General features: G+C 45.5%; 1 protein-coding gene across 1 annotated transcript in view; it reads right to left on the reverse strand.

Moving 5' to 3' along the window:
• Window positions 1-18,877, reverse strand: part of LOC144483452 (NACHT, LRR and PYD domains-containing protein 3-like) — a 70,547-nt gene extending 51,670 nt beyond the window's left edge. The window contains exons 1-3 of the mRNA XM_078202142.1: window positions 18,772-18,877; window positions 13,026-13,120; window positions 11,750-11,913 (exon numbers count right to left, since the gene is read on the reverse strand). Coding sequence (XP_078058268.1) covers window positions 11,750-11,913; window positions 13,026-13,089 — 228 coding nt within the window. The 5' untranslated portion in view covers window positions 13,090-13,120; window positions 18,772-18,877. The remainder of the gene's footprint in view (window positions 1-11,749; window positions 11,914-13,025; window positions 13,121-18,771) is intronic.
• Between the last annotated feature and the right edge of the window lie 4,683 nt (window positions 18,878-23,560).

The following is a 23,560-nucleotide window of genomic DNA, read 5'->3' on the forward strand; positions in this document are numbered from 1 at the left end:
AACTTCCGTGCCCAATATGACATCAGATTACTGTTAGACTATATGATCCACTTTTTTATGATGTTGTGGCAGTGTATCATGTAAATGGTAAACACCGCTGCCATGTGTGTCGATAGTGGAGGGCGTGAATGCTGATGTTGGTGAGATGGGGTGTCAATCAGGTGGCTGTTTTGTCCAGGATGCTGTCGAGCGTCTTGAAAGTTGTTGGAACTGCGCACATCCAGGCAAGTGGAGACGATTCCATCACACTCTGACTGTGCCTTTTAGACGATGAAGAGGTCTTGGGGAGTGAGGAAGTGAGTCACTCTCCACAGAATCTGACCTGCTCTCGTCACCAGTATTTTGTGCCTGGTACAACTCAGTTTCAGGTCAGCTGCACCCCCCCAGCATCGTGATAGTGGGGGATTCAATGATTGTAATGAAATTCAATCGCCAAGGAGGGAGGGGTGGAATCTCTTTTGATGGCATTTGTAATTGCCTGGCATTTTTGTAGCGCGAACGTTACTTGGCATATCGCAGCCCAGGCCTGACTGGTGTCCAGGTTTTCTTGCATATGTGCACTAATTGCTTCAGCATCTGTGGAGTTGCAAATTGTGCTGAAAACAGTGCAATCGTCAGCAAACACCCCACATCTGAGATTAAGTTATAAGTACGATCACTGATACGTCTTTCTCTTGCCAGAATATTGCCACGGCCCAAAGCATTTACAGTTTACATTTACTTTGGTTATTTCATGATATCATTTGGAGTGAACTGAATTAGCTAAGGACTGACATCTGTGATGACAGGGACCTCAATAGACAGTCACAATAGATCATCTACTGGCTCCTAAAACAGAAAAGGCTCGAAAATCTCAGCAGGTCCGACAGCATCTGTGGGGAGAGAATAGAGCCAAAGTTTCATGCCCAGATAATCCTTCGTCAGAGCTCTGATGAAGGGTCATCCAGACTCGAAACGTTGGCTCTATTCTCTCCTCACAGGTGCTGTCAGACCTGCTGAGATTTTCCGGGGTTTTCTCTTTTTGTTTCACATTGCAGCATCCGCACTATTTTGCTTTAATTCTTTCTTTCACCTCCTGCGTTCTTCTGGCTAATAATATTTGCCAATGTTTCAGCTTTATCTTTTGTACTGGAATGTTCAGACATACTGAAACATATTTCATTAAGAACGTGGATATTTGGGGCGCCTAATACTCCAGATGGTTAGTTAATAAATCACACCAGCCATGGTCGAATCCGGCAGGGATGCAGAGCTTTGGATCCGATTCATTAGTTTTCGGGTCACTTCCCTCATGCTTGTTCTGCTGTTTGCTATAAAAGCATTCCCGTGTTGAACCTTCACCTGTTTGACACCTGTTGTTGAGGTACCCCCGGCACTATCAATGGCATCCCCTCCTGCACTGTTCATTCACTCGGACTGATACACTGGCAATAGCAGAGCAGATGATATGCTGGGCCGTGAAGGTCGAATACAATTCTGCCGCTCCTACTGATTGATCACACTGTCTAATGGCTGCGCAGTTTTGACTCAACTGATCTGTACAAAACCTATCACATTTAACTCGTTGGTAAATCCACACAACACCTGAAGGTAAGTCGGGACTTTGCCTCCTAATGGAAAGTTTGTTGGTCACTCCGACAACTTTGACCATGTACATCTGGAACAGACAGCCTGATCAGGAAGAGGTCAAAGAAGTTAAACCTTTTGTTGATTCACTCACCGCCTGCCGCAGACCCAGTGCAGCAGCTATGCCCTTTAGGACGTTGCTCGCTCGTTCAATGGTGGCGCTACTGAGCATGACTTGTTGATGGATATTTCAGTCCCCACCCAGAGTATATTTCCTGCCCTTGCCATCCTCAGTGCTTCCTCCAAACAGTGCGTCATATGGAGGAGCACTTGTTCATCAGATAGTGGGCATTGTAGGCTGAAACCAGCAGGCAATTTCATTGCCACGCTTCCAACCGGATTATGGGACTTCAGGGAGTTCAGACTCAATGTTGAGGAAATCCAGGGCAATCCGCTCCCCACTGGATGTCTTGTGGGTCTTTCCTGTCAGCGGGACAGGTCATACCCAACAATGATGATGGTTGTATTTGGGACATTGTCTGCAAGTATGATGTTAAGAGGTTCATTGTTTCAGGGAACTGGTTGACTAGTCAGTGGGATAGCTTTCCGAATCTTAGCACTGGCCCCACATGATGAAATTTGTAGGGTCGACAGCGTTGGGAATGTAATTGTAATTTTCGGGTGAATCATTCAGTTTCAATACTTTTAGACTTTGCAGCCATTTAATCAAACTGAGTTGCCTCTGAGACTCTTCAAGACGTAATCACACTGTTTTAGAGCTGGGGTCACACGTAGTCCAGGCAAGGACAGCAGATCTCAGTCTACAAACGACATTATTGATTGGTATGGGTTTTTACATCAATGGATAATGTTTTCATGGTCAGCATTACCGAAACTAGATTTCAATTCAAGATGTATTAGTTGATTTTCATTTCCAAAATCTTCCACACTGGTTATTTGAAAGCATGTGCCCACAGTATTAGCCCGGATCTATGCATTATTAGTCAACGTCGTTATCTACATTGAGGAAGGGATGTGGTGGTAATTTGGCAACAAGTGCAGGTTAGAGGCTGCGAATTCTGCAAGGGTTACCTGTGCATATGTAGAAACATGGAAACCAGGAGCAGAAGAACATTTATCATCTGCCATTCATTGAGATCATAGCTGACCATCTATCTCAATGATGTGGAGATGCCAGCGTTGGACTGGGGTAAACACAGTAAAGTCTCACAACACCAGGTTAAAGTCCAACAGGTTTATTTGGTAGCAAATGGCTTTGGTAGCTAGTGGGTTTTGCGACCAAATAAACCTGTTGGACTTTAACCTGGTGTTGTGAGACTTCTTACTGCATCTATCTCAATGACATATTCTCGCCTTCTATCCGTATCTTTTAAAAATGCATTTCTTTCTTGAATATATTCAGTGACTTGGCCTCCAGAACCTTCAAGGGCAGATAATTCCACAGGTCCACTACCCTTTAAGTGAAAAACAATTCTCCTCCTCTCCTAAATAGTCTCCCGTATCCAGAGACTGGGCCCCCTGGTTCTAGATTCCCCAACCATGGAAAATTTACCCCGTGTATGTAGTCTGTCCAGTGCTGTTAGACTTTTATACATTTCAATCAGATCTCCTCTCATCCTTCTGAAATGTAGTGAAACTGACAAACTTGAACAAATCCCTCCTCTTCGGACAGTGCGGCCAACTCTTGTGTCAGCCTCCGCTATATTTTCTCCATGGCAAATATATCCTTTCAAACCTGCACGCAATGCGACAGTTGTGGTCTTGCCAAGGCGCTGTACAGCTGCAGATGGACATGTCTAATTATGATCAGAAGTCCTTTTGCAATGAAGGCAACATTCCATTTGCCTTCCGAGTTGCTCGAGGCATCTGCCTGTGCACTTTCACTGATTGGTGTGCAAGGACACCCAGATCCCTCTGGCTGTTTATGCTCCCGATTATTTCACCACTTGAATAATACTCTGTTTTTCCACACCACAGTGTATAACCTTACATTTAGTGGCATTCTACTGCATCTGGCACTCAATTATCTGCTCACCCACTCACCTTGTCCAAACCACTTTGACAACTCCTTGTATCCTCCATTCCCTTAATCCCACCCAGTATTGTTTCATCAGTAAATTTGAAACTGTTACATTTGGTTCCCTCATCCTGATCATTTATGTGTTTTGAGAAAAGCTGGGTGTGAAGCCCTGATACCGGTGGTACCGAACAAGTCACTGCTGCCATGTATTCTCACTCTCTTTTTCTTGTGTATAAATCAATTTGGATCCACACTAACAAATTATCCCCTAACCCATGTGCTTTAATTTTGCCCGACTTGTTATAAGGAATATCAAAAGCCTTCTGAAAGCACAAAAGCGATTCTTCTACTGGGTCTCCCTTAACTATTCTACTAATTACATCCCCAGAAAACTCCTGTCGATTTTTAAAGCATTATTTGCCTTTTATAACCCCATGCTGGGCTTTTTTCGATCCCGTTAGTGTTTTCGAACTAGTTTTTAAAGTTTTTCTGGCAACTTCCCCACTACTGATGTCCGGCTAATTGGCGTGTAACGCTCTTTTTTCTCTTCCTACATTTTTAAATAGTGGGATTACATTTACAACCCTCAATTCTGTAGGAATTTTGGACAATGACCACCAGTGCATCCAATATTTTCAGAGCCACTTCCTTTAATACTCAGATGTAGAGCATCAGGTGCTGGTGATTTGCCGCTCTTTAAACCCATTAATATTCCCATCACATTTTTCTTACAAATACAGATTTCGTTCAATTCCGTCTATTCATTTGGTTCCCTAACATATTTGGAAGTTGTTTTTTCTTTTCTGTGCCCTCTTTTGTGACGACAGAATGGAAGTTTATGTTCAATTCATCTGCCATTTCTTTATTTTCCTTGGTTCTGATAAGAAGGGACCTCCATTGTCTTTATTTATTTTTTTCTCTTCGCATATTTACAGAGACTTTTACTGTTAGTTTCTACTTGTCTGCAATTGTAATCTCATAATCTAATTCCTGCGCTGGATCATTTTTCAATCTTCTTTTGCTGAATTCAAAACATTTCCCATCATCAGCCTTGCTGCCTTTCTATGCCAATTTTATATGGCTCCACGTTGGTTTTAATATTATCCCTAATTTATTGAATAAGCCACGTTTGAGCCACATTTCAGCAGTTTTTTTGTGCCAGACAGGATGTAAGCACTATTGTAATTCATGAAAACGTTGTTTAAAAATAAACCATTCCCTATCCACCTTCAACCACTTTAGTAAGGTTCCACCATCTATCTTTGATAATTCGCTTCACATACACTCTTAATTTCATTTGTTTAGATTCAGAGCCCTAGTTTCAGATTCAAATATTTAACTCTCGAACTTAATGAAACATTCTGTCATTTAATAGGTGCTCTTCTCCAAGGGAACTGCACAAGATTGTGAATTAATCCTTCATTACTCATTGCACAGTATCTGGTTTAGAATAGCCTGTTCGCTGGTTGGCTCCTCAATGCATTTGTCTAAAAAGAACACTCCAGGAACGCCTACTCTACTATACCATTGCTAGTTTGGTTTGTCCAATCTCTGTGTAAATTAAATGAATACTTTGCGTCGGTATTCACAAAGGAGAGGGATGTGTTGACTGGGAGTGTCTCGGAGGGGAGTGTTGAACCGTTGGAGAAAATCTCCATTACAAAGGAGGAAGTGTTAGGTTTGTTAGAGAATTTAAACACTGACAAATCCCCAGGGCCTGATGGAATCTATCCAAGGCTGCTCAGGGAGACGAGAGATGAAATCGCTGGGCCTCTGACGCAAATCTTTGTCTCGTCACTGGACGCAGGTGAGGTCCCAGAGGATTGGAGGATAGCTAATGTGGTCCCGTTATTTAAGAAGGGTAGGAAGGATAACCCGGGTAATTATAGGCCGGTGAGCTTGACGTCCGTGGTGGGGAAGTTGTTGGAGAAGATTCTTAGAGATAGGATGTATGCGCATTTAGAAAGGAATAAACTCATTAACGATAGTCAGCATGGTTTTGAGAGAGGGAGGTCATGCCTCACTAATCTGGTGGAGTTTTTTGAAGAAGTGACCAGAATGGTTGACGAGGGAAGGGCCGTGGATGTCTTCTATATGGACTTTAGTAAAGCGTTTGACAAAGTCCCTCATGGTAGGCTGGTTAAAAATGTTGGATCTCATGGGATAAAGGGGGAGGTGTCTAGATGGGTGGAGAACTGGCTTGGTCACAGAAGACAGAGGGTGGTAGTGGAAGGGTCTTTTTCCGGCTGGAGGCCTGTGACTAGTGGTGTTCCGCAGGGCTCTGTATTGGGACCTCTGCTGTTTGTGATTGATATAAATGATCTGGAAGAAGGTGTAACTGGGGTGATCAGTAAGTTTGCGGACGACACAAAATTGGAGGACTTGCAGATAGTGAGGAGCATTGTCAGAAGCTACAGAAGGATATAGATAGGCTGGAAATTTGGGCAAAGAAATGGCAGATGGAGTTCAATCCTGATAAATGCGAAGTGATGCATTTTGGTCGAAATAATGTAGGGAGGAGCTATATGATAAATGGCAGAACCATAAAGGGTGTAGATACGCAGAGGGACCTGGGGGTGCAAGTCCACAGATCCATGAAAGTGACGTCACAGGTGGAGAAGTTGGTGAAGAAGGCATATGGCATGCTTGCCTTTATAGGACGGGGCATAGAGTATAAAAGTTGGGGTCTGATGTTGCAGATGTATAGAACGTTGGTTCGGCCGCATCTGGAATACTGCGTCCAGTTCTGGTCGCCACACTACCAGAAGGACGTGGAGGCTTTGGAGAGAGTACAGAGGAGGTTTACCAGGATGTTACCTGGTATGGAGGGGCTTAGTTATGAGGAGAGATTGGGTAAACTGGGGTTGTTCTCCCTGGAAAGACGAAGGATGAGGGGAGACTTAATAGAGGTGTATAAAATTATGAAAGGCATAGATAGGGTGAACGGTGGGAAGCTTTTCCCCAGGTCGGTGGTGACGTTCACGAGGGATCATGGGTTCAAGGTGAAGCGGGGGAGGTTTAACACGGATATCAGGCGGACATATTTTACACAGAGGGTGGTGGGGGCCTGGAATGCGCTGCCAGGCAACGTGGTGGAGGCGGACACACTGGGAGCTGAAGGAGGAAATTTTCCAGAAAACCATATTTGTATCATCAAACATATTTACATATTGGACTAATTGGCACCACTCATAACGGGCCAACAATGCAGAGGGGCACCCCCGGATGGATATTCGATCGGGTCCCCCCCTGCACAGCTGAGAGACTCACGAATTTCAGAAACTACGGAAGATCCCTAATCTGCCTAGCAACAGCGCGCAGCTGCATTTTAAACTGGCCAAGGACGATCAAGATCCCTATGAAACGAGACATAGCTTGGTTTTGATAACCCACTCTATCACTGAAATATTACCAATTCGGCCAAGGCAGACATAAAAATCTGATAAACTAAGAGATAAGGATAAAAGGTTAAGAATGAAATACTCCAGACACCCAACAGGACAGGATGACATTAACACTCAATCTCACAAGCAGGAAACACAGACACGGAACAATAGGATCAATTCAAATAAGAGGACACATAGAGATGATAATGGGAAACGCATTTAGACACCGGGGCAGGACCAAGTAATCCCATTAACACGAGCACACACCATACAAATGCTAATCAATGAAACTTCCTAGGGACTTTTGAAACTGACAGACCACTTTATACATTGTGTAAAAAAAGCATAATCAAATGTTCCCGCGCGAATTTTGGATCCCTATAAAGATCCAGAGCTGATGTGATTTAATTGAGATCAACGTGGCCAAGCCACTGTTCTGAGCTGGCTACGGGGGTCTCCCTGGGATCCCAGTAATTGTACAATAAAGACACGCTTTGAACCTTGATTTGCGACTCGGCTTCTATTCTGCACTGGTAAAGGGATATTTCCCTACAACAGAGCGTTTAAGACTTATCTAGACAGCCATATGAACGGAGTGGGAATGGAGGGATACAAAAGGATGGTCTAGTTTGGACCAGGGAGCGGCGCGGGCTTGGAGGGCCGAAGGGCCTGTTCCTGTGCTGTATTATTGTATTGTTCTTTGTTAAGTCATCCATGATTTCAGCTGGACCCTTATTGCATGAATTCTGGATTTCGTGTTTAACACCTGACCTTCTACACCCCACATAGGCTGCAGCATTCCATGACGTCAGATCATCAACACCGTCAATTAGAAATAGATAAATAAATAAATTCTGGCCTGGATGGTGACACGCACTTCCAGGGAAGAATAAATTAAAGAAAGAGAAGCTCAACTTGTTGATGTTGGGGATTGAGGAGAAAGGGGTAAGAAACTTTTCCAGGTTGTTTGCAGTTTTAACATTTCAATATTAAGTTGTCATGCAGTCAAAACAAGGATATTACCAGAGTTGAGAAATTATTGTCAATGTGAGAATTTGTGAATACAAAGAACAAAGAACAGTACAGCACAGGAAACAGGCCCTTCGGCCCTCCAAGCCTGTGCCGCTCCTTGGTCCAACTAGACCAATCGTTTGTATCCCTCCCATTCCCAGGGTGCTCATGTGACTATCCAGGTAAGTCTTAAACGATGTCAGCGTGCCTGCCTCCACCACCCTACTTGGCAGCGCATTCCAGGCCCCCACCACTCTCTGTGTAAAAAACGTCCCTCTGATGTCTGAGTTATACCTCGCCCCTCTCAGCTTGAGCCCGTGACCCCTCGTGATCGTCACCTCCGACCTGAGAAAAAGCTTCTCACTGTTCACCCTATCTATACCCTTCATAATCTTGTATACCTCTATTAGATCTCCCCTCATTCTCCGTCTTTCCAAGGAGAACAACCCCAGTCTACCCAATCTCTCCTCATAGCTAAGACCCTCCATACCAGGCAACATCCTGGTAAACCTTCCCTGCACTCTCTCCAATGCCTCCACGTCCTTCTGGTAGTGCGGTGACCAGAACTGGACGCAGTACTCCAAATGTGGCCTAACCAGCGTTCTGTACAGCTGCATCATCAGACTCCAGCTTTTATACTCTATACCCCGTCCTATAAAGGCAAGCATACCATATGCCTTCTTCACCACCTTCTCCACCTGTGTTGCCACCTTCAAGGATTTGTGGACTTGCACACCTAGGTCCCTCTGTGTTTCTATACTCCTGATGACTCTGCCATTTATTGTATAACTCCTCCCTACATTATTTCTTCCAAAATGCACCACTTCGCATTTATCCGGATTAAATTCCATCTGCCACCTCTCCGCCCAATTTTCCAGCCTATCTATATCCTGCTGTATTGCCCAACAATGCTCTTCGCTATCCGCAATTCCAGCCATCTTCGTGTCATCCGCAAACTTGTTGGAATAATTCCACTCGGGCGGGGCAAAATACGGGATGTGTTCGTGCAAGTTTTCAAGATGCTGAAAGCAAGTAATGAAATCAATGTACAGCAACAATGGGGAGCAGTTGGGATTTTCGTTCCCAAAGTTTTCATTTGAGTCCCTTTCCCAGTTTTTCTTTGACACATTTCCATCATTCCAACTCTTTTGTGTTTTAAGCTGCTTTTCCCCACCTGCCTTTGTTGCCTCTCACTCGACTTTGTTCACTGCCACTAACACCATTTTCTTTTTTTTTCAGAATTATACCCAAACCGTTTCCTTTTTACAGATGCTGACAGATCCTCTGGCTATTTTCATCTCTGCAGATCGTTTTCAGATCACAATATTTGCTATGTGTCTCCTTTTCTTTCCTATTTTCCAGTATCCTTCCTGTCAAATTCTACAAAGATCTTGTTGCATTCATTATCATTAGTAGCGTGGGAATAAAATTATGTGGTATTGTGTATTGAACAACAAAATACTGATTTGAATCAGTGAGATAATCCTTCCTCCTCCTGCAATCAGATCTTTTTGTTTGGGACGCAGAAGTTAGGTTTACACTCGACCACAGTAGTGAGGAGGATTATATTTTTGGAAGTGCTGTCTTTCAGATGAGACGTTAACACAAGATACAATCTGCCCATTGCAGTGGATGAAACATGTCGCACAGCACCATTTCAGAAAACAGTCAGAGAGTTATGCCCCAATCAACATCGTAAGAACATACATTATATGTTCAGTATCACATTGTTACCTATGGGATTTTGATGTATGAAAATTGTCTGACATATTTCCTATAATACAACGACTACAACTCAAAACTACTTCATTGAATACAAGGAGTTTGGAGATGCTTGGTAGACGTGAAAAACAATTTTTAAACACAAAATATTTTTTATATGCTTGTGTAATTGAAGATGCCTCAGTACAAAATAATTATTGAAGGAAGCAGTTGGATGAAGGGGCTAGATGAGTAGTTATTGGGTACACCAGACCTCTCTTTCACCCATTGTCCTTCAAGGTGGGAGAGGCGTAGGCTTTGGACGTTCTGTTAAGGGAGTGTTAGTGATTTGCTGCAGTGCATCTTTTACGAGGTGCACATGCTGACATTGTGACGTGGGAGGAAATATTTTTAAGAACAAATTCCATGCAAATCAAGTGGGCAGCTTCATTCTCGATGGTGTCGAGCTGCTTAGATAATGTTGGACACAATAATCCATGATTGTGGAGTGTATTCCGTCACGTTGCCCATTTTTGTCTTGTGGATTATTCACAGACTTTGGGAATTCAGGAAGTGAGCCTCGCAGCAAATTCCCAGCCTCTGACTCTTCTAGTTAAGGTTGTGTTCAATTGTAACTCTCATGGTTTCCGCAATGGTAATGTGACTCAGGATGGAGTTGTGTGGCAGGAATATCACTGACCATTTACTAGACTGGATATTGTCCAGTTCCTGATATCTGAGGAGTTACACATTAAGTTGTACATTTTAAAATCAACACTAAAACACCTCCACTTCTGACCAATTGATAGCAGACAGGTCATGAAACAGCTGGATATATTTTCAGAGAACACAGGACGTTGAGGAACTCAAGTATGAGGGCCATGGGTCTGCTAGGATTGACCTCGAACAATCGCAACTATCATTGTGCTAGGTATGACTGCAGCCATTGCAGAGATTTAGCGCAGTTCCCATTCATTTCTATCGCCTGAGCATTCCTTGACAGAGTTCAAACAAATAATGTTGTGATGTGAGAGGCAGACACTCGTGTTGGTCCATGAATGGACCAAGGGTTTAATGAGATCAGGAGGCAAGTGATACTGGCAGTACCTAAAAGGAACTTCAATTATCATGTTATTAAATGCTTAAAGTGTATTTATCTATGTTACAAAGAGGCTTGCATTAAGAATGCAATGTAGTGACCGTGGAAATCCCGTCGTTGTCACGCTCCAGCGCCTGTTCAGGTACATTGAGGGAGAATTTCGCATGGTCAATGCACCTAACCATCACGTCTTTCAGACTGTCGGAGGAAAGCTGAACACCCGACGGAAACGCACACAAAAACTCGGCAGCACGGTTCCAAAGTAGTTAGCAGTGCTGCCTCATAGCGCCAGGGACCTGGGTTCAATTCCCGGCTTGGGTCACTGTGTGGAATCTGCACAGTCTCCCCGTGTCTGCGTGGGTTTCTTCCGGGTGCTCTGGTTAGGTGCATTGGCCATGCTAAATTCACCCTCAGTGTTCCCGAAAAGGCACTGGAGGATGCCAACTAGGGGATATTCACAGTCACATCTTTGCAGTGTTAATACAAGCTTACTTTTCACAATAATGAATAAACTTTAAAACGTGGAGAACATGCAGACACCACGTAGAAAATGACTCAAACCAGGAATCGAACCCGGGTTCCCAGCGCTATGAGGCAGTAATGCTAACCACTGTGCCACTTTGCCGTCCCAAACTGCAAAGTATCTGCAACTTTAAGTCACTGGCAATGACTCATTTTATCTCTGCCACTTAGTGGAAGGAGGCTTGTGGGGTGCAAATTTTCCATATGGATTTGTCCTGTTTTGGGCAAATGGGATAGACATTTTTTACACGTTGTTGGGTAGATGCCAGCATTGTAGCTGTACTGGAACAGTTGTCTCTTTAGGAGAGCAGCAAGAGAGACCATGGCTTCTTATTGTTCAGCAAATTATTCTTCCTCTAATTTCATCAGGTCTGCGAAGTGAAAATGGGCAAAATCACTAAACCCACTATATCCTGGACTTACATGACTTTGTTTCACACCAATATGATCGCATGCTGCAAACATCAGACAGAGTCTCGCCACTCCTTCAATCGCCTGTTCTAGTCTGTCCCGGTAGAATTTGGTCAACAGCAACAGTTGGTCATCTTCACAGTTTGTCAAGAACTCAGTGATTTTAGAGTTTGGATCTGTGAACAGAAATTGGAAAAAAATGAAACACAATGAGTTCCTATCTGGACTGTTTTAATTTCCCGTAAACTTAAAACAACCCACTTAAATGTCATGTGAGCCATGTTATCAACTATCTTTCAGAAAACATTCATGACATTTATCTCATTTGTGAATAAAACCCATGTATCCAGCTGACCTCCAAATCACTTCATACCCCTGGTTAGTAAGAAGCAATTCACATCAACTTTCCAATATCAATTACCTTTTTTGCAGGAAATGTTTTTGCGTCTCGAAGCATTTTTCAATTTCATTCCTGAAAGGTTTTGCCTTTATTTTAACTGCAATCGCCACAGCCGGGATTGGTCTATTCAGGAGCTTGTCTCGCTTGTAACATAACTTCTATCCCTACATGCTCTTGTTCTCTGGACATAAAATCCAACATTAAATTGTTTGTTTTACTTTATGCTCCCTTTTCACGATATTTTAACAATCTATATTCAGGAATTCCCAAGGTTCTGTAGAGCTTCCAAGTTTCTAGGTTTTCCACATTTGGAAAGGGCCCTGTTCTATCCCTTATTGAAAGCGAAGGACCTGATATTTGCCTGCATTTTAATCTATTTGCCACAACCGTGCCAATTCACTTAATTTACTGATATTTCATTGCATATTGCCAGCTATATTGACGACAATGTTTCAATAACTTTGTGTCATAATCAGTTTTATATATCCATTTTTTTATTCCATCATCTCGGCTGTCAATAAATTTGGTTAGTAATTGTGAGCTGAACACAGATGCTTCTGGAACACAGCAAGTTGCATCCTGACAGTCAGCCTAAATCACCATTTACCTCATCTCTATCCCTTGCTTTTCCACCAATTTCACAATGAGGTCACAAATTTGCCTTCAATTGCATGACAGAAATTTAAAGAAACTCTGTCCAAATTCCTTCTGGATGTCTATGTAAACAATGCTCATCGACATGCACTAGACATTGCTTTCAGCACAACTTCATTATATCAGTTTTACTGGTTTATAATTTGCTGCCGCTATGATCTTCTCTGCTCCTTGTGTGAACTGCAGGTTCATGAATGAGGACGGTGAAAACTTGGGAGTGTTTTCTGAACCTACCATTGTCCAAAGTCAATCTTTTTGAAGATATTGGATATACTCCGCTGTTGAAACCTTCAGCCATTTTTGTGACAGGTGTTTTCGATTCTGGTGCTCTGAAATAGACAAATCCAGAGCAGGGTTAAATGGAAACTGTGAAGTGAAAATGCCTTGTTTGTATCTTTAAGCAGCAATGTGATTTCCAAAATTTATATGGGGACAATCTTTTAGTATTTACAATCTCACAAACACCATGTAGATATGGTAGATCTGACGGTGACCCCACAACCTTGGTACTGCCTCTTCAAAAAATCATCTTGATTTCATTTGCCCTTGAAAATCCCTGGCCCATGTCCAGCCTCCTTTTCTCCAAAACACATGACGATAACTTTACCTGATAAATGTAGACACACCTTTCTTGGAGCTTGTTTGAATACATCTAACTAGGTTTCCACCTACACCACAATACTGAAACAGCTCGTATCAAAGTCAAACATTACATTCTAGCAGAAATAAAATAGTCAGTGAAGTATCTTCAGCCGACTCTACGTCTCTGAAGCCTTTGGCACAGTTTGTCACATGATCATCTCTTCACTGCCTTCCAGCTGGGTGGAAATTGTCCCTGTCTGTTTGTTTATCCAGTAAATCGCACAGCACATATCACTGGCATTGGTTTATCTTCCCAATCCCCTTCTCTGGACTCCCACTGGGTGGGCTATCTGTTTATCATAAATGTATTGCTTGCCAGCATATAAAAAATAGTGTTACACATGCAAGATGATCTTACAAGCTGCCCTGAAACTTGTTTCTTGTATCCTAACTTGCACCACGTCTCATTAACCCTAGATCCTTGTACACCATCTGGATCGAGCTTCTCAAATATACCCATTGACTCAAACTTCCCAGCCAGATATTATAGCCCAGCCTTAGATGTTGGCAATATTTCCGCACTCCTGAAAGTTTGGCCAGTCCTTATTTGGATTCTTCTATACATGGGCCCCTTGCCTTCAGCTGCCAAGAGACTACGCTCTGGAGTACTCATCCCACACATCTTCCAGCCTGTGGAACTCTTTCTTTAATTGAGATACTCATGAAGAGCTATGGATATGAACAAACTGGTTTAGCATTGGGAGATATGGTGGCAGAATGGTTAGCACTACTGTCTCACATCTCCAAGGACCTGCCTTCGATTCCCGGCTTGGTCACTGTCTGTCTGGAGTTTGCACATTCTCCCCGTATCATTGTGGGTTTCCTCAGGCTGCTCCGGTTTCCTCCCACAGTCCAAAGATATGCGGCTTAGGTTGATTAGTCATGCACGATTTTCCCTTAGTGTGGCGGGATGTGTTAGTTAGAGTGATTAATGGGGTTACTGTGTGGGGTTGTGGGGATAAGTCCGATGCGTGATTGTTGTCGGTGCATACTCGATGGGCGGAATGGCCTTGTTCTGCACTGTCGGGTTTCTATTATTTCTGTGAGGTTTCTGGGTGTCCTTCTTTCTACTTCTTTTGTATCTTGGGATACGGCATCAAGTCGGCAGACTACCAGGGGAAAATTGAAACGTCAAAACACAATCTCTGTAAAGAGGTTCAATGTCTATCCCAGACCTTGCAATGCCCTCCAGGTAAGGAATTTCTCGCTCATGCCGGTGAACATGGCATGCTCCCCTTCCAGGGAAACCAGCAATAAACCTGGCCACAGAAAATGAGTAAATTGTCTGAAGGACAACCCCATCGAATCTTGACTTCCTGGAGCCAATAACAGCCTACAAGGCCAAAGCAGGAACGGGAGGGGCTTATCTCCTGTTACCGCACATCCTCCCCATCTTCACATCCACCACTCCCCCCTTCGCTTCATCTACTGCGGGTGCACTGAGATCGGAAACGGGGGGCAGAACTGCAAAAATTAACAAATTAACATGCTTTTCAGAAAACCAGAAAATGTGTGTAGTCAAGGTGAACTTCCCTTAAGGTTATTCCATGGAATCCTGAATGCCTCAAAATAAGCAAGAATTCTGAATGTGTGTGAACAGAAGCAACTGACAGCTCTAAGTGATTGCTCCTTGCAACATCCCTCCAACATAAGTCCACATGGTGAGGAGGATTCCGATAATTTGAACCCTCAAACTGGGATTGTGTCTTTCTGAATGACAACGTTGGGGGGTGGGGGGGGGAGGGGCGGTTGGGAGGAGTGAGAGCGAGGGAAAGGAGTGGACTCCATGGCAACATCCTCCCCAGGTTAAACACTGTCTGATCTCACTGACTCCATCCTCCCCGGGTTACACACTGTCTGATCTTGCTCACTCCACCTTAGACAGAATGAAAGTGGAAGTTCCCTATTTTTAAACAAACTCTTTACAATACAGGCATCAATGCCATTTTCCTTCTTAACTCCTCACTTAATTGCGCAGAAGGAGGCCATTCAGCCTATCAAGTCTGCACCAATCACAATCCCACCCAGGCCCACGTATTTGCCCTGCTGATCCCCTTGACACGAAGGGGCAATTTAGCATGACCTATCAACAGGACCTGCACATCTTTGGAGTGTGGGAAGGAACTGGAGCACTCGGAGGAAACACATGCAGACCCGAGGAGAACGTACAAATTCCGCAAAGACAGTCACACAAGCCGGGAATCGAACCTGGTTCCTCGGTGCTATGAGACAGCAGTGTTATAACCATTGTACCACCTGTATCTGAGGTCATCATTGCAGATTAGAGAGCAGCTTCCTCGATGGTCAACTGATGGAATGCGACTGGCCCGGATGGGGTACCCGGACAAGCACTCTGATCATGCTCAGATCAGCCGGTGGGGGTATTCGCAGACATTTTCAACATGTCTTTACAACAATCTGTGGTCCCTATTTGCTGAAAGAAAACGACCATTATCCCAATACCAAAGAAAAGCCTAGCAGCATGCCTTAATGACTATTATCCGGTGGCTCTGACATCCATCATTATGAAGTGTTTCGAAAGGCGAGTCATGGCATTAATCAATTCCAGCCTCCTGACTCCGTGGATCACAACAGTTCCCCTCCCACCACAACTGGTCCACAGCAAACACCATCTCCCTGGCCCTGCACTCAACGCTGGAACACTAGATAACGAATATTTCTCAGACTCCTATTTATTGACTACAGCTCAGCCTCCAACACCATTATTCCTACAAAACACATCTCCAAACTCAGTTGCCTGGGTCTCCGCTCCTCCCTCTGCGACTGGATCCTGAACCTCTGAGCGAAGAGACCACAATCAGTAAGGATAGGCAACAACACCTTCTCCACGATCTTCATCAACACCAGGCCCCAGAAGGCTGTGTTCTCGGCCCCCTACTTTATTCCTTTTACACCTATGACTGTGTGGACAAATTTCCCTCCAACTCGATTTTCAAATTTGCTGATGACACCACCGCAGTGGGTTGGATCTCAAACAATGACAAGACTGAGTACAGGAATGAGATAGAAAATGTGGTGAACTGGTGCAGCAACAATAATCTCTCCCTCAATGTCAACGAAACGAAGGAGATTGTCATCGACTTCAGGAAGCGTAGAGAAGAATGTACCACTGCCTACAGCAACGGGGGCGAAGTAGAAAGGATCCTGAACTTCAATTTTTCAGGTGTCCAGATCAGCAACAACCTGTCCTGGTTCCCTTCTGCCGACACTATAGTTAAGAAAGTCCACCAACACCTCGTCAGAAGACAAAGGAAATTTGACATGTCAGCTATGACTCTCACCAATTTTTACAATTGCACCTCAGAAAGCATTTTCTGATTATATCAAAGTTTGGTTTGACTCCTGCTCTGCCGAAGAGCACAAGAAACTTCAAAAGGTTGTGAATATCGCCGAATCCATCACGCAAACCAGGCTCCTGTCCACTGACTCTGCCTACACTTCCCGCTGCCTTGGCAAAGCAGCCAGCACAATTAAGGACCCCACTGTACCCCAGACATTCTCTCTTCCACCTTCTTCCCTCGGGAAAAAGATACAAAAGACTGAGATCATGTACCAACCGACACAAGAACAGCTTCTTCTCTGCTGCCATCAGACTTTTGAATGGACCTACATTGCATTAAATTGATCTTTCTCTGCACCCAAGCTATGCCTGTAACACGGCATTCTGCACTCTTTCGTTTCCTTCTCTATGAACGGTATGCTTTGTCTGCATAGCGCACAAGAAACAATACTTTTCACTGCATGTTAATACATGCGACAATAATAAATCAAAACAAAACCGTGTTGCCCCTTGATGGACATGCCAGCTAACGTTTAGTGATTCATGCAATGAAACACCTGGATCTCTCTGTACTTAACTCACCTGCAGTCTCTCTCCTTTTAGACAACAATCTGCCTTTTGATTCCACCTACTTGAAATGCATGACCTCACACTTGCCCACATTAAATTCCACTTGCCAAGTTTTCACCTAGTCACCCAGTCTATCTGTATCCCTTTGCAGCTTCACAATATCCCCATCACAACATGCCCTTCCAACTAACTTGGTTTCATCGGCAAATTTGGAAACCTTACATTCTCCTCCTTCTGCCAGGTCACAAAACAATTGTCAGCCAAGAATTGATGCCTTCGGTGCTGCACTAGTTATACCTTTCCAGTCTGAAAAGGAGCCATTTATTCCAACTCAGTTTTCTGCCTGACAGTTTTCAATCCACGCTAACGCACTTCCTCCAATTCCATGGGCTTTACTGTGATGCGCCATCCTGTTATGCATCACCTTGTCAGATGCTCATACAGGGCCCATAATGAAGAGAGATCTGGTGCTGTGTTTGCTCAGACAAGCGCCTGATTGCAGTAATTTAGATGCTGCAGCACAGTGTTTACACAGACACGGCCTGGATTGTAATAACAGATCTTTCTGTGAAACATTGAATCATCCAATTGCTGCAGTGCAGGAGGAGGCCATTTGGTCCATCCAGTCTGTACCGCCCACAATCCCACCCAGACCCTATCCCCGTGTTGACCCTGCTAATCCCCCTGACACTGAGCAGCAACTGAGCCTGGCCAGTGCCCCTGTGCTGCTGATGTTTGGAGAGTGTGAGGAAAGGGCCGCAGACACGGGGAGAATGTGCAGACTCCACACAGACAGTGAGCCAAGGCCGGGAATTGAAGCCGGCTCCCTGGCGCTGTGAGACCGCAGCACCAACCACTGAGCCACCGCGCCGCCCACAATGTAACTGACCGTCCCCGCTCTGTTAATATGATACAAAGACAGGCTGTATTTACACAGGAAACCGCCATTTTAATCCTCAAGCTGAATGTTGTTGGAGTTGAAACTTTTTCTGGGCCGTTAATTCCTCCCCGTGATTCACAAACCCGGAAATACCCGGATACGCAGCGACAAACCGCAGTGCGCCTGCGCGCAATAGGAAGCGGGCCGCACCCTCCCGGAGTGAAGTTGGCGCAGGCGCACTCGGGGCGTCGAGGGCTGGTTTCCGGCGATTGGTCAGCTCCCGGTCACGTGCTGTGAGCGGGCAGTGACTTCAGACCCCCCCTCTCCAGCCGCGCGCAGAAACCGTTAACGGCCGAGCCACGTGACCGCGAGCCGCTCTCGCTGAGTGGGCGGGACCTCACCGCACCCTCATTCCCCATTGGTGCGTTCTGCTGTCCGTCAAATGAACACAGCCAATAGGAAGCCGCTCCAGCAGAATGATTGGCAGCTTGTGATGAAGCAGCAACTCGCTGCCACTGGGGACAATCCCAGTCAGCGAGAGTCGGCGCCGCTGAAGCGGAGACTTTTTCTCTTATTTAATTCCTTACCGTGACTCAAAGATTCGGTGTGAAGCCGCTGGGAAAGCCCCGCACACGCAGTGAGAAACGGCGCGGCGCCTGAACTCCGCACTCGAGACGGCGGCGGGCGGCTGATTGTCCCGCTCGCCGATTGGCCAGATCCAGGTCACGTGCTGTGCGTTGGCAGTGACGTCAGAAGGCCCCCTCCAGCCGCGCGCGGAAACCGTTTAACGGCCGCTTCCAGCCACGTCACTGAGTGGGCGGCACCTCATTGCGTCATCATTCAGATTTACATACAGCATGGAAACAGGCCCTTCAGCCCAACTTGTCCAGGCTGCCCCTGTTTTTAAACCCCTAAACTCGTCCCAATTGCCCACATTTGGCCCATATCCCTCTAGACCCATCTAACTAAATGCTTTTTAAAAGACAACATTGTCCCCACCTCTACTACTCCCTCTGGCAGCTCGTTCCAGACACTCACCACCCTCTGTGTGAAATAATTGCCCCTCTCACCTTCAACCTCTGCCCTCTAAGGTTTAGACTCCCCGACCTTGGGGAAAAGACATGAACTATCCAGCTGATCTGTGCACTCATTATTTTATAGACCTCGATAAGATCACCCCTCAGCCTCCTACGGTCCAAAGGAAACAAGTCCCAGTCTATCCAACTCCTCCTTCGAACTCAATCCATCAAGTCCCGGTAGCATCCCAGTAAATCTTTTCTGTACCTTTCTAGTTTAATAATATCCTTTCTATAATAGGGTGACCGGAACTGTACACAGTATTCCAAGTGTGGCCTTACCAATGTCTTGTACAACTTCAACAAGACGTCCCAACTCCTGTATTCAATGTTCTGACCGATGAAACCAGGCATGGGGAATGCATTCTTCACTCTGTCCACCTGTGACTGCACTTTCAAGGAGCCATGAACCCGTACCCGAGCTCTCTTTGTTCTGTAACTCTCCCCAACACCCTACCATTAACTGAGTAAGTCCTGCCCTGGATCAATCTACCAAAATGCATCACCTCGCATTTGTCCAAATTAAACTCCATCTGCCATTCGTCAGCCCACTGGCCCAATTGATCAAGATCCCGTTGCAACCCGAGATAACCTTCTTCACTGTCCACTATGCCACCAATCTTAGTGTCATCTGCAAACTTACCAACCATGCCTCCTATATTCTCATCCAAATCATTAATATAAATGACAAATAACAGTGGACCCAGCACTGATCCCAGAGGACACCGCTGGTCACAGGCCTCCAGTTTGAAAAACAACCCTGGACAACCATCCACTGGCTTCTGTCATCAAGCCAATTTTGTATCCATTTAACTACCTCACCCTGGGTCCCATGATGGAGGTTGTGCAACAACCTGCCATGTGGTACCTTGTCAAAAGCCTCATTGATTCATTGCACAATCCATCACTGCACCCTCATTCTCCATTGGTGCATTCTGCTGTCCATCAGCTGAACACAGCCAATAGGAAGCCGCTCCAGCAGAATGATTGACAGCCAGTGTGGGTGGAGTCGGGCAGATTGTGATGAAGCAGCGACTCGCTGTGGATTCGCTGCCATTGGGGACAATCCCAGCCAGCAAGAGGCAGCAAGGGCGGCACCTTCCGTCCCCAAGCGCAGCATTCGCACCATCCCACTTTCTCTTCCATTTGGGCAGCACCACAAACAGCTTCTTGTTGTTTCTTCCATTGGCAGCACCCCCGGGTGCTCTTGGTGCTCCCGTTCCAGCACCTTTCCTCTTAATGATGGGGGAATGAGGCTCTCATAGCCCAGAATAAACATCCAGCAACACCGACAACTCCCAGCTTCCGCACACTTATCACCGTAACTCCGGGTGCTTTCTACTCATCCTCCCTCTCTGGACAAGTTCCACTCCCTGCCTCATAACCGGATCATTCCGGGTGACTTTCTGCACCTGGTTAGCGGAACTTTATCTACTTGTCTGAAATATATTATCAAAGTACACCTGCAAATCGAGATACGGAGACCTCATAATTGACCCGAGCCCTCATAATTGACAAGGGACACATCAAATCGAGAGGAGGCGGGAGAGCAAATTGCTCAGGGAGGGAGCAAACAGAGTGAGCAAATTGTTCAGGGAAGGAGGAGAGAGAGAGAGAGAGAGAGCAAGCAAGTGGTTCAAGGAGGAGGGAGAGGAAGAGAAAGAGAGAGGGAGAGCGCAGCTGGTTCAGGGAAGGAGGAGGGAGATATAGAGGGAGAGAGAGGAAGAGATAGAATGAGAATTCAGGGAAGTGGAGAGACATATACTCAGGATGGGGCGGCACGGTAGCACAGTGGTTAGCACTGCTGCTTCACAGCTCCAGGGACCTGGGTTCGATTCCCGGCTTGGGTCACTGTCTGTGTGGAGTTTGCACATTCTCCTCATGTCTGTGTGGGATTCCTCCGGGTGCTCCGGTTTCCTCCAACAGTCCAAAGATGTGCGGGTTAGGTTGATTGGCCGTGCTAAAATTGACCCTTAGTGTCCTGAGATGCGTAGGTTAGAGGGATTAGTGGGTAAATGTGTAGGGATATGGGAGTAAGGCCTGGGTAGGAGTAAGGCCTGGGTGGGATTGTGGTCGGTGCAGACTTGATGGGCCGAATGGCCTGTTTCTGCACTGTCGGGTTTCTATGATTGATGATCTGTTTTCAGACTAGAATCTCCCAGATATTCTCAGTGTTATAATGCTGTTTATTCAGACTAGAATCTCCCAGATATTCTCAGTGTTATAATGCTGTTTATTCAGACTAGAATCTCCCAGATATACTCAGTATTGATAGTCTGTATTCAGACTAGAATCTCCCAGATATTCTCAGTATTGATAGTCTGTATTCAGACCATCAATACTGAGTATATACTGGAATCACCCAGATTTTCTCAGTGCTGAGGCTGTTTCTTTTCAAACACTTTCTCACCGTTATTCGGTCACCATTTCCTCTCGCGCATGCTCAGACGGCATGCTGATGCATGCGTGTTGAGTGGTCCCGTGCCCTGTTTCCAGTTTGATTCTGCACAGGCCCATTGCTGGTCATGACTGTCCCTGCGCAGGCGAGAAGCCCAAGGGAGGAATTACGCTGCCCCCCTCCTCGTATCCATGGAGCCAGATGTCAATCAGCTGTCCCTCGCCAATAGAGAGCTCAACCTCATTATGGTCACTGATTGATAGAAAGAAACCCAGTAAGTTTGATGTATTACTGTCGCATGTATGAGCACACAGTGAAAAGTATTGTTTCTTGCACAAGGTACAGACAAAGCATACCATTCATAGAGAAGGAAACGAGAGAGTTCAGAATGTCATGTGACAGTGATAGCTATTTTAGAGAAAGGAGAGGAGATGGAATAGTAGAGGGACAGACAGAGAGAGAGAGCGCAAATGGTTCAACAACAGAGAGCAACTGGTTCAGGGAGGTGAGGGAGAACAAAATGGTTCAGGGAGGGAGGAGTGAGAGAGAGAGAGAGAGAGAGAGAGAGCAAATGCTTCAGGTCGGGAGGAGAAAGAGCAAATGAACATTCATCCAAGATGGTGCGACAGACTCCTTGCGAGCTGTGCGCAGCCTGCACTCTAACTCTACCTCTCACTCTATGGTTCTAAAACTCTATTCGAACTCTTTTAAACTCTCCAGACTTTTGAATGAACCTACATTGTATCGAGTTGATTTTTCTCTGCACCCTAACAATGACTATAACACCCAACTCTCTACTTTCCTTCTGTGTGTATGGTATGCTTTGTCAGTATAGCACGCAAGAAATAATACTTCTCACTGTATACTAATACATGTGACAATAATCAATCAAATGGCTCAGGGAGGGAGGAGAGGGGGCAAATCGGGTGGCACAGTGGTTAGCACGACTGCCTCACTGCGCCAGGGACTCGGGTTCGATTCCTGGCTTGGGTGACTGTCCGTGAGGGGTCCACACTTTCTCCCATGTCTGTGTGGGTTTACTCGGGATGCTCCAGTTTCCTACCCTGGTCCGAAAGACATGATGGTCCAGTGCATTGGCCATGCTAAATTCTCCCTCAGTGTAGCCGCACAGGCACTGGAGCGTGGCAACTCAGGGATTTTCACAGTAACTTCATTGCAGTGTTAATGTAAGCCTACTCGTGACACTAATAAATCAACTTTAAACAGAAGTGGGCCATTCAGAAGTGTTCTGGAATTCAACATGATCACAGCATTACGATCCCACTTGATATTAACACCTGATAAGTCACGTCCAAAGATGGAACACGGCTTCACATATTTGAATAACATTTTGGCGAATTGTCAAGAGCTGGAGGCCAAGGTCTCCGCTCGTCTGAATAGCTGGACAGGACTGCTCTGAGTGCTATCTTACAGGGCGCGGGTTCTCGTCATAAACCAGCTGATTGCCTCCATGCTGTGGTACCGGCTGGTCACTTCGACCCCTCCCCACCTTTGTCATAAACATCCAGAGAACACTCGTAGAGTTCTTCTGGGAGAAAAGACCGCACTGGGTCACTGCTGTGGTTCGGAGTCTCCTGCTGAGGGAGGGTGATCAGGCACTGGTGACCTTCCACCTTCAGACCCTGCAGGGATACCTCCTCGTTGAATCCCCTCCTCAATGGTGTGCCCTGGCGATGTACTTCTTCCGCCAGGTGTGAAATTACTCTCCCTCCTTCTGAAAGTCTGGGTCATGGTCACCTCGAGGTACATCTCTCCCCTGTCTGGAGTAGCAGCTGTCGTTCGGAAGCCGCTGCTGTGGAATCTGCTCCTCCACCAATACCATTTCAGTTGGCTGGCAGAGAGGAAGACTGACTGCTGTGTGACAGGGTAAAGGACGTGCTG

Source organism: Mustelus asterias, unplaced genomic scaffold (genome assembly GCF_964213995.1).
Source record: "Mustelus asterias unplaced genomic scaffold, sMusAst1.hap1.1 HAP1_SCAFFOLD_69, whole genome shotgun sequence".
Classification (NCBI taxonomy): Eukaryota; Metazoa; Chordata; class Chondrichthyes; order Carcharhiniformes; family Triakidae; genus Mustelus; species Mustelus asterias.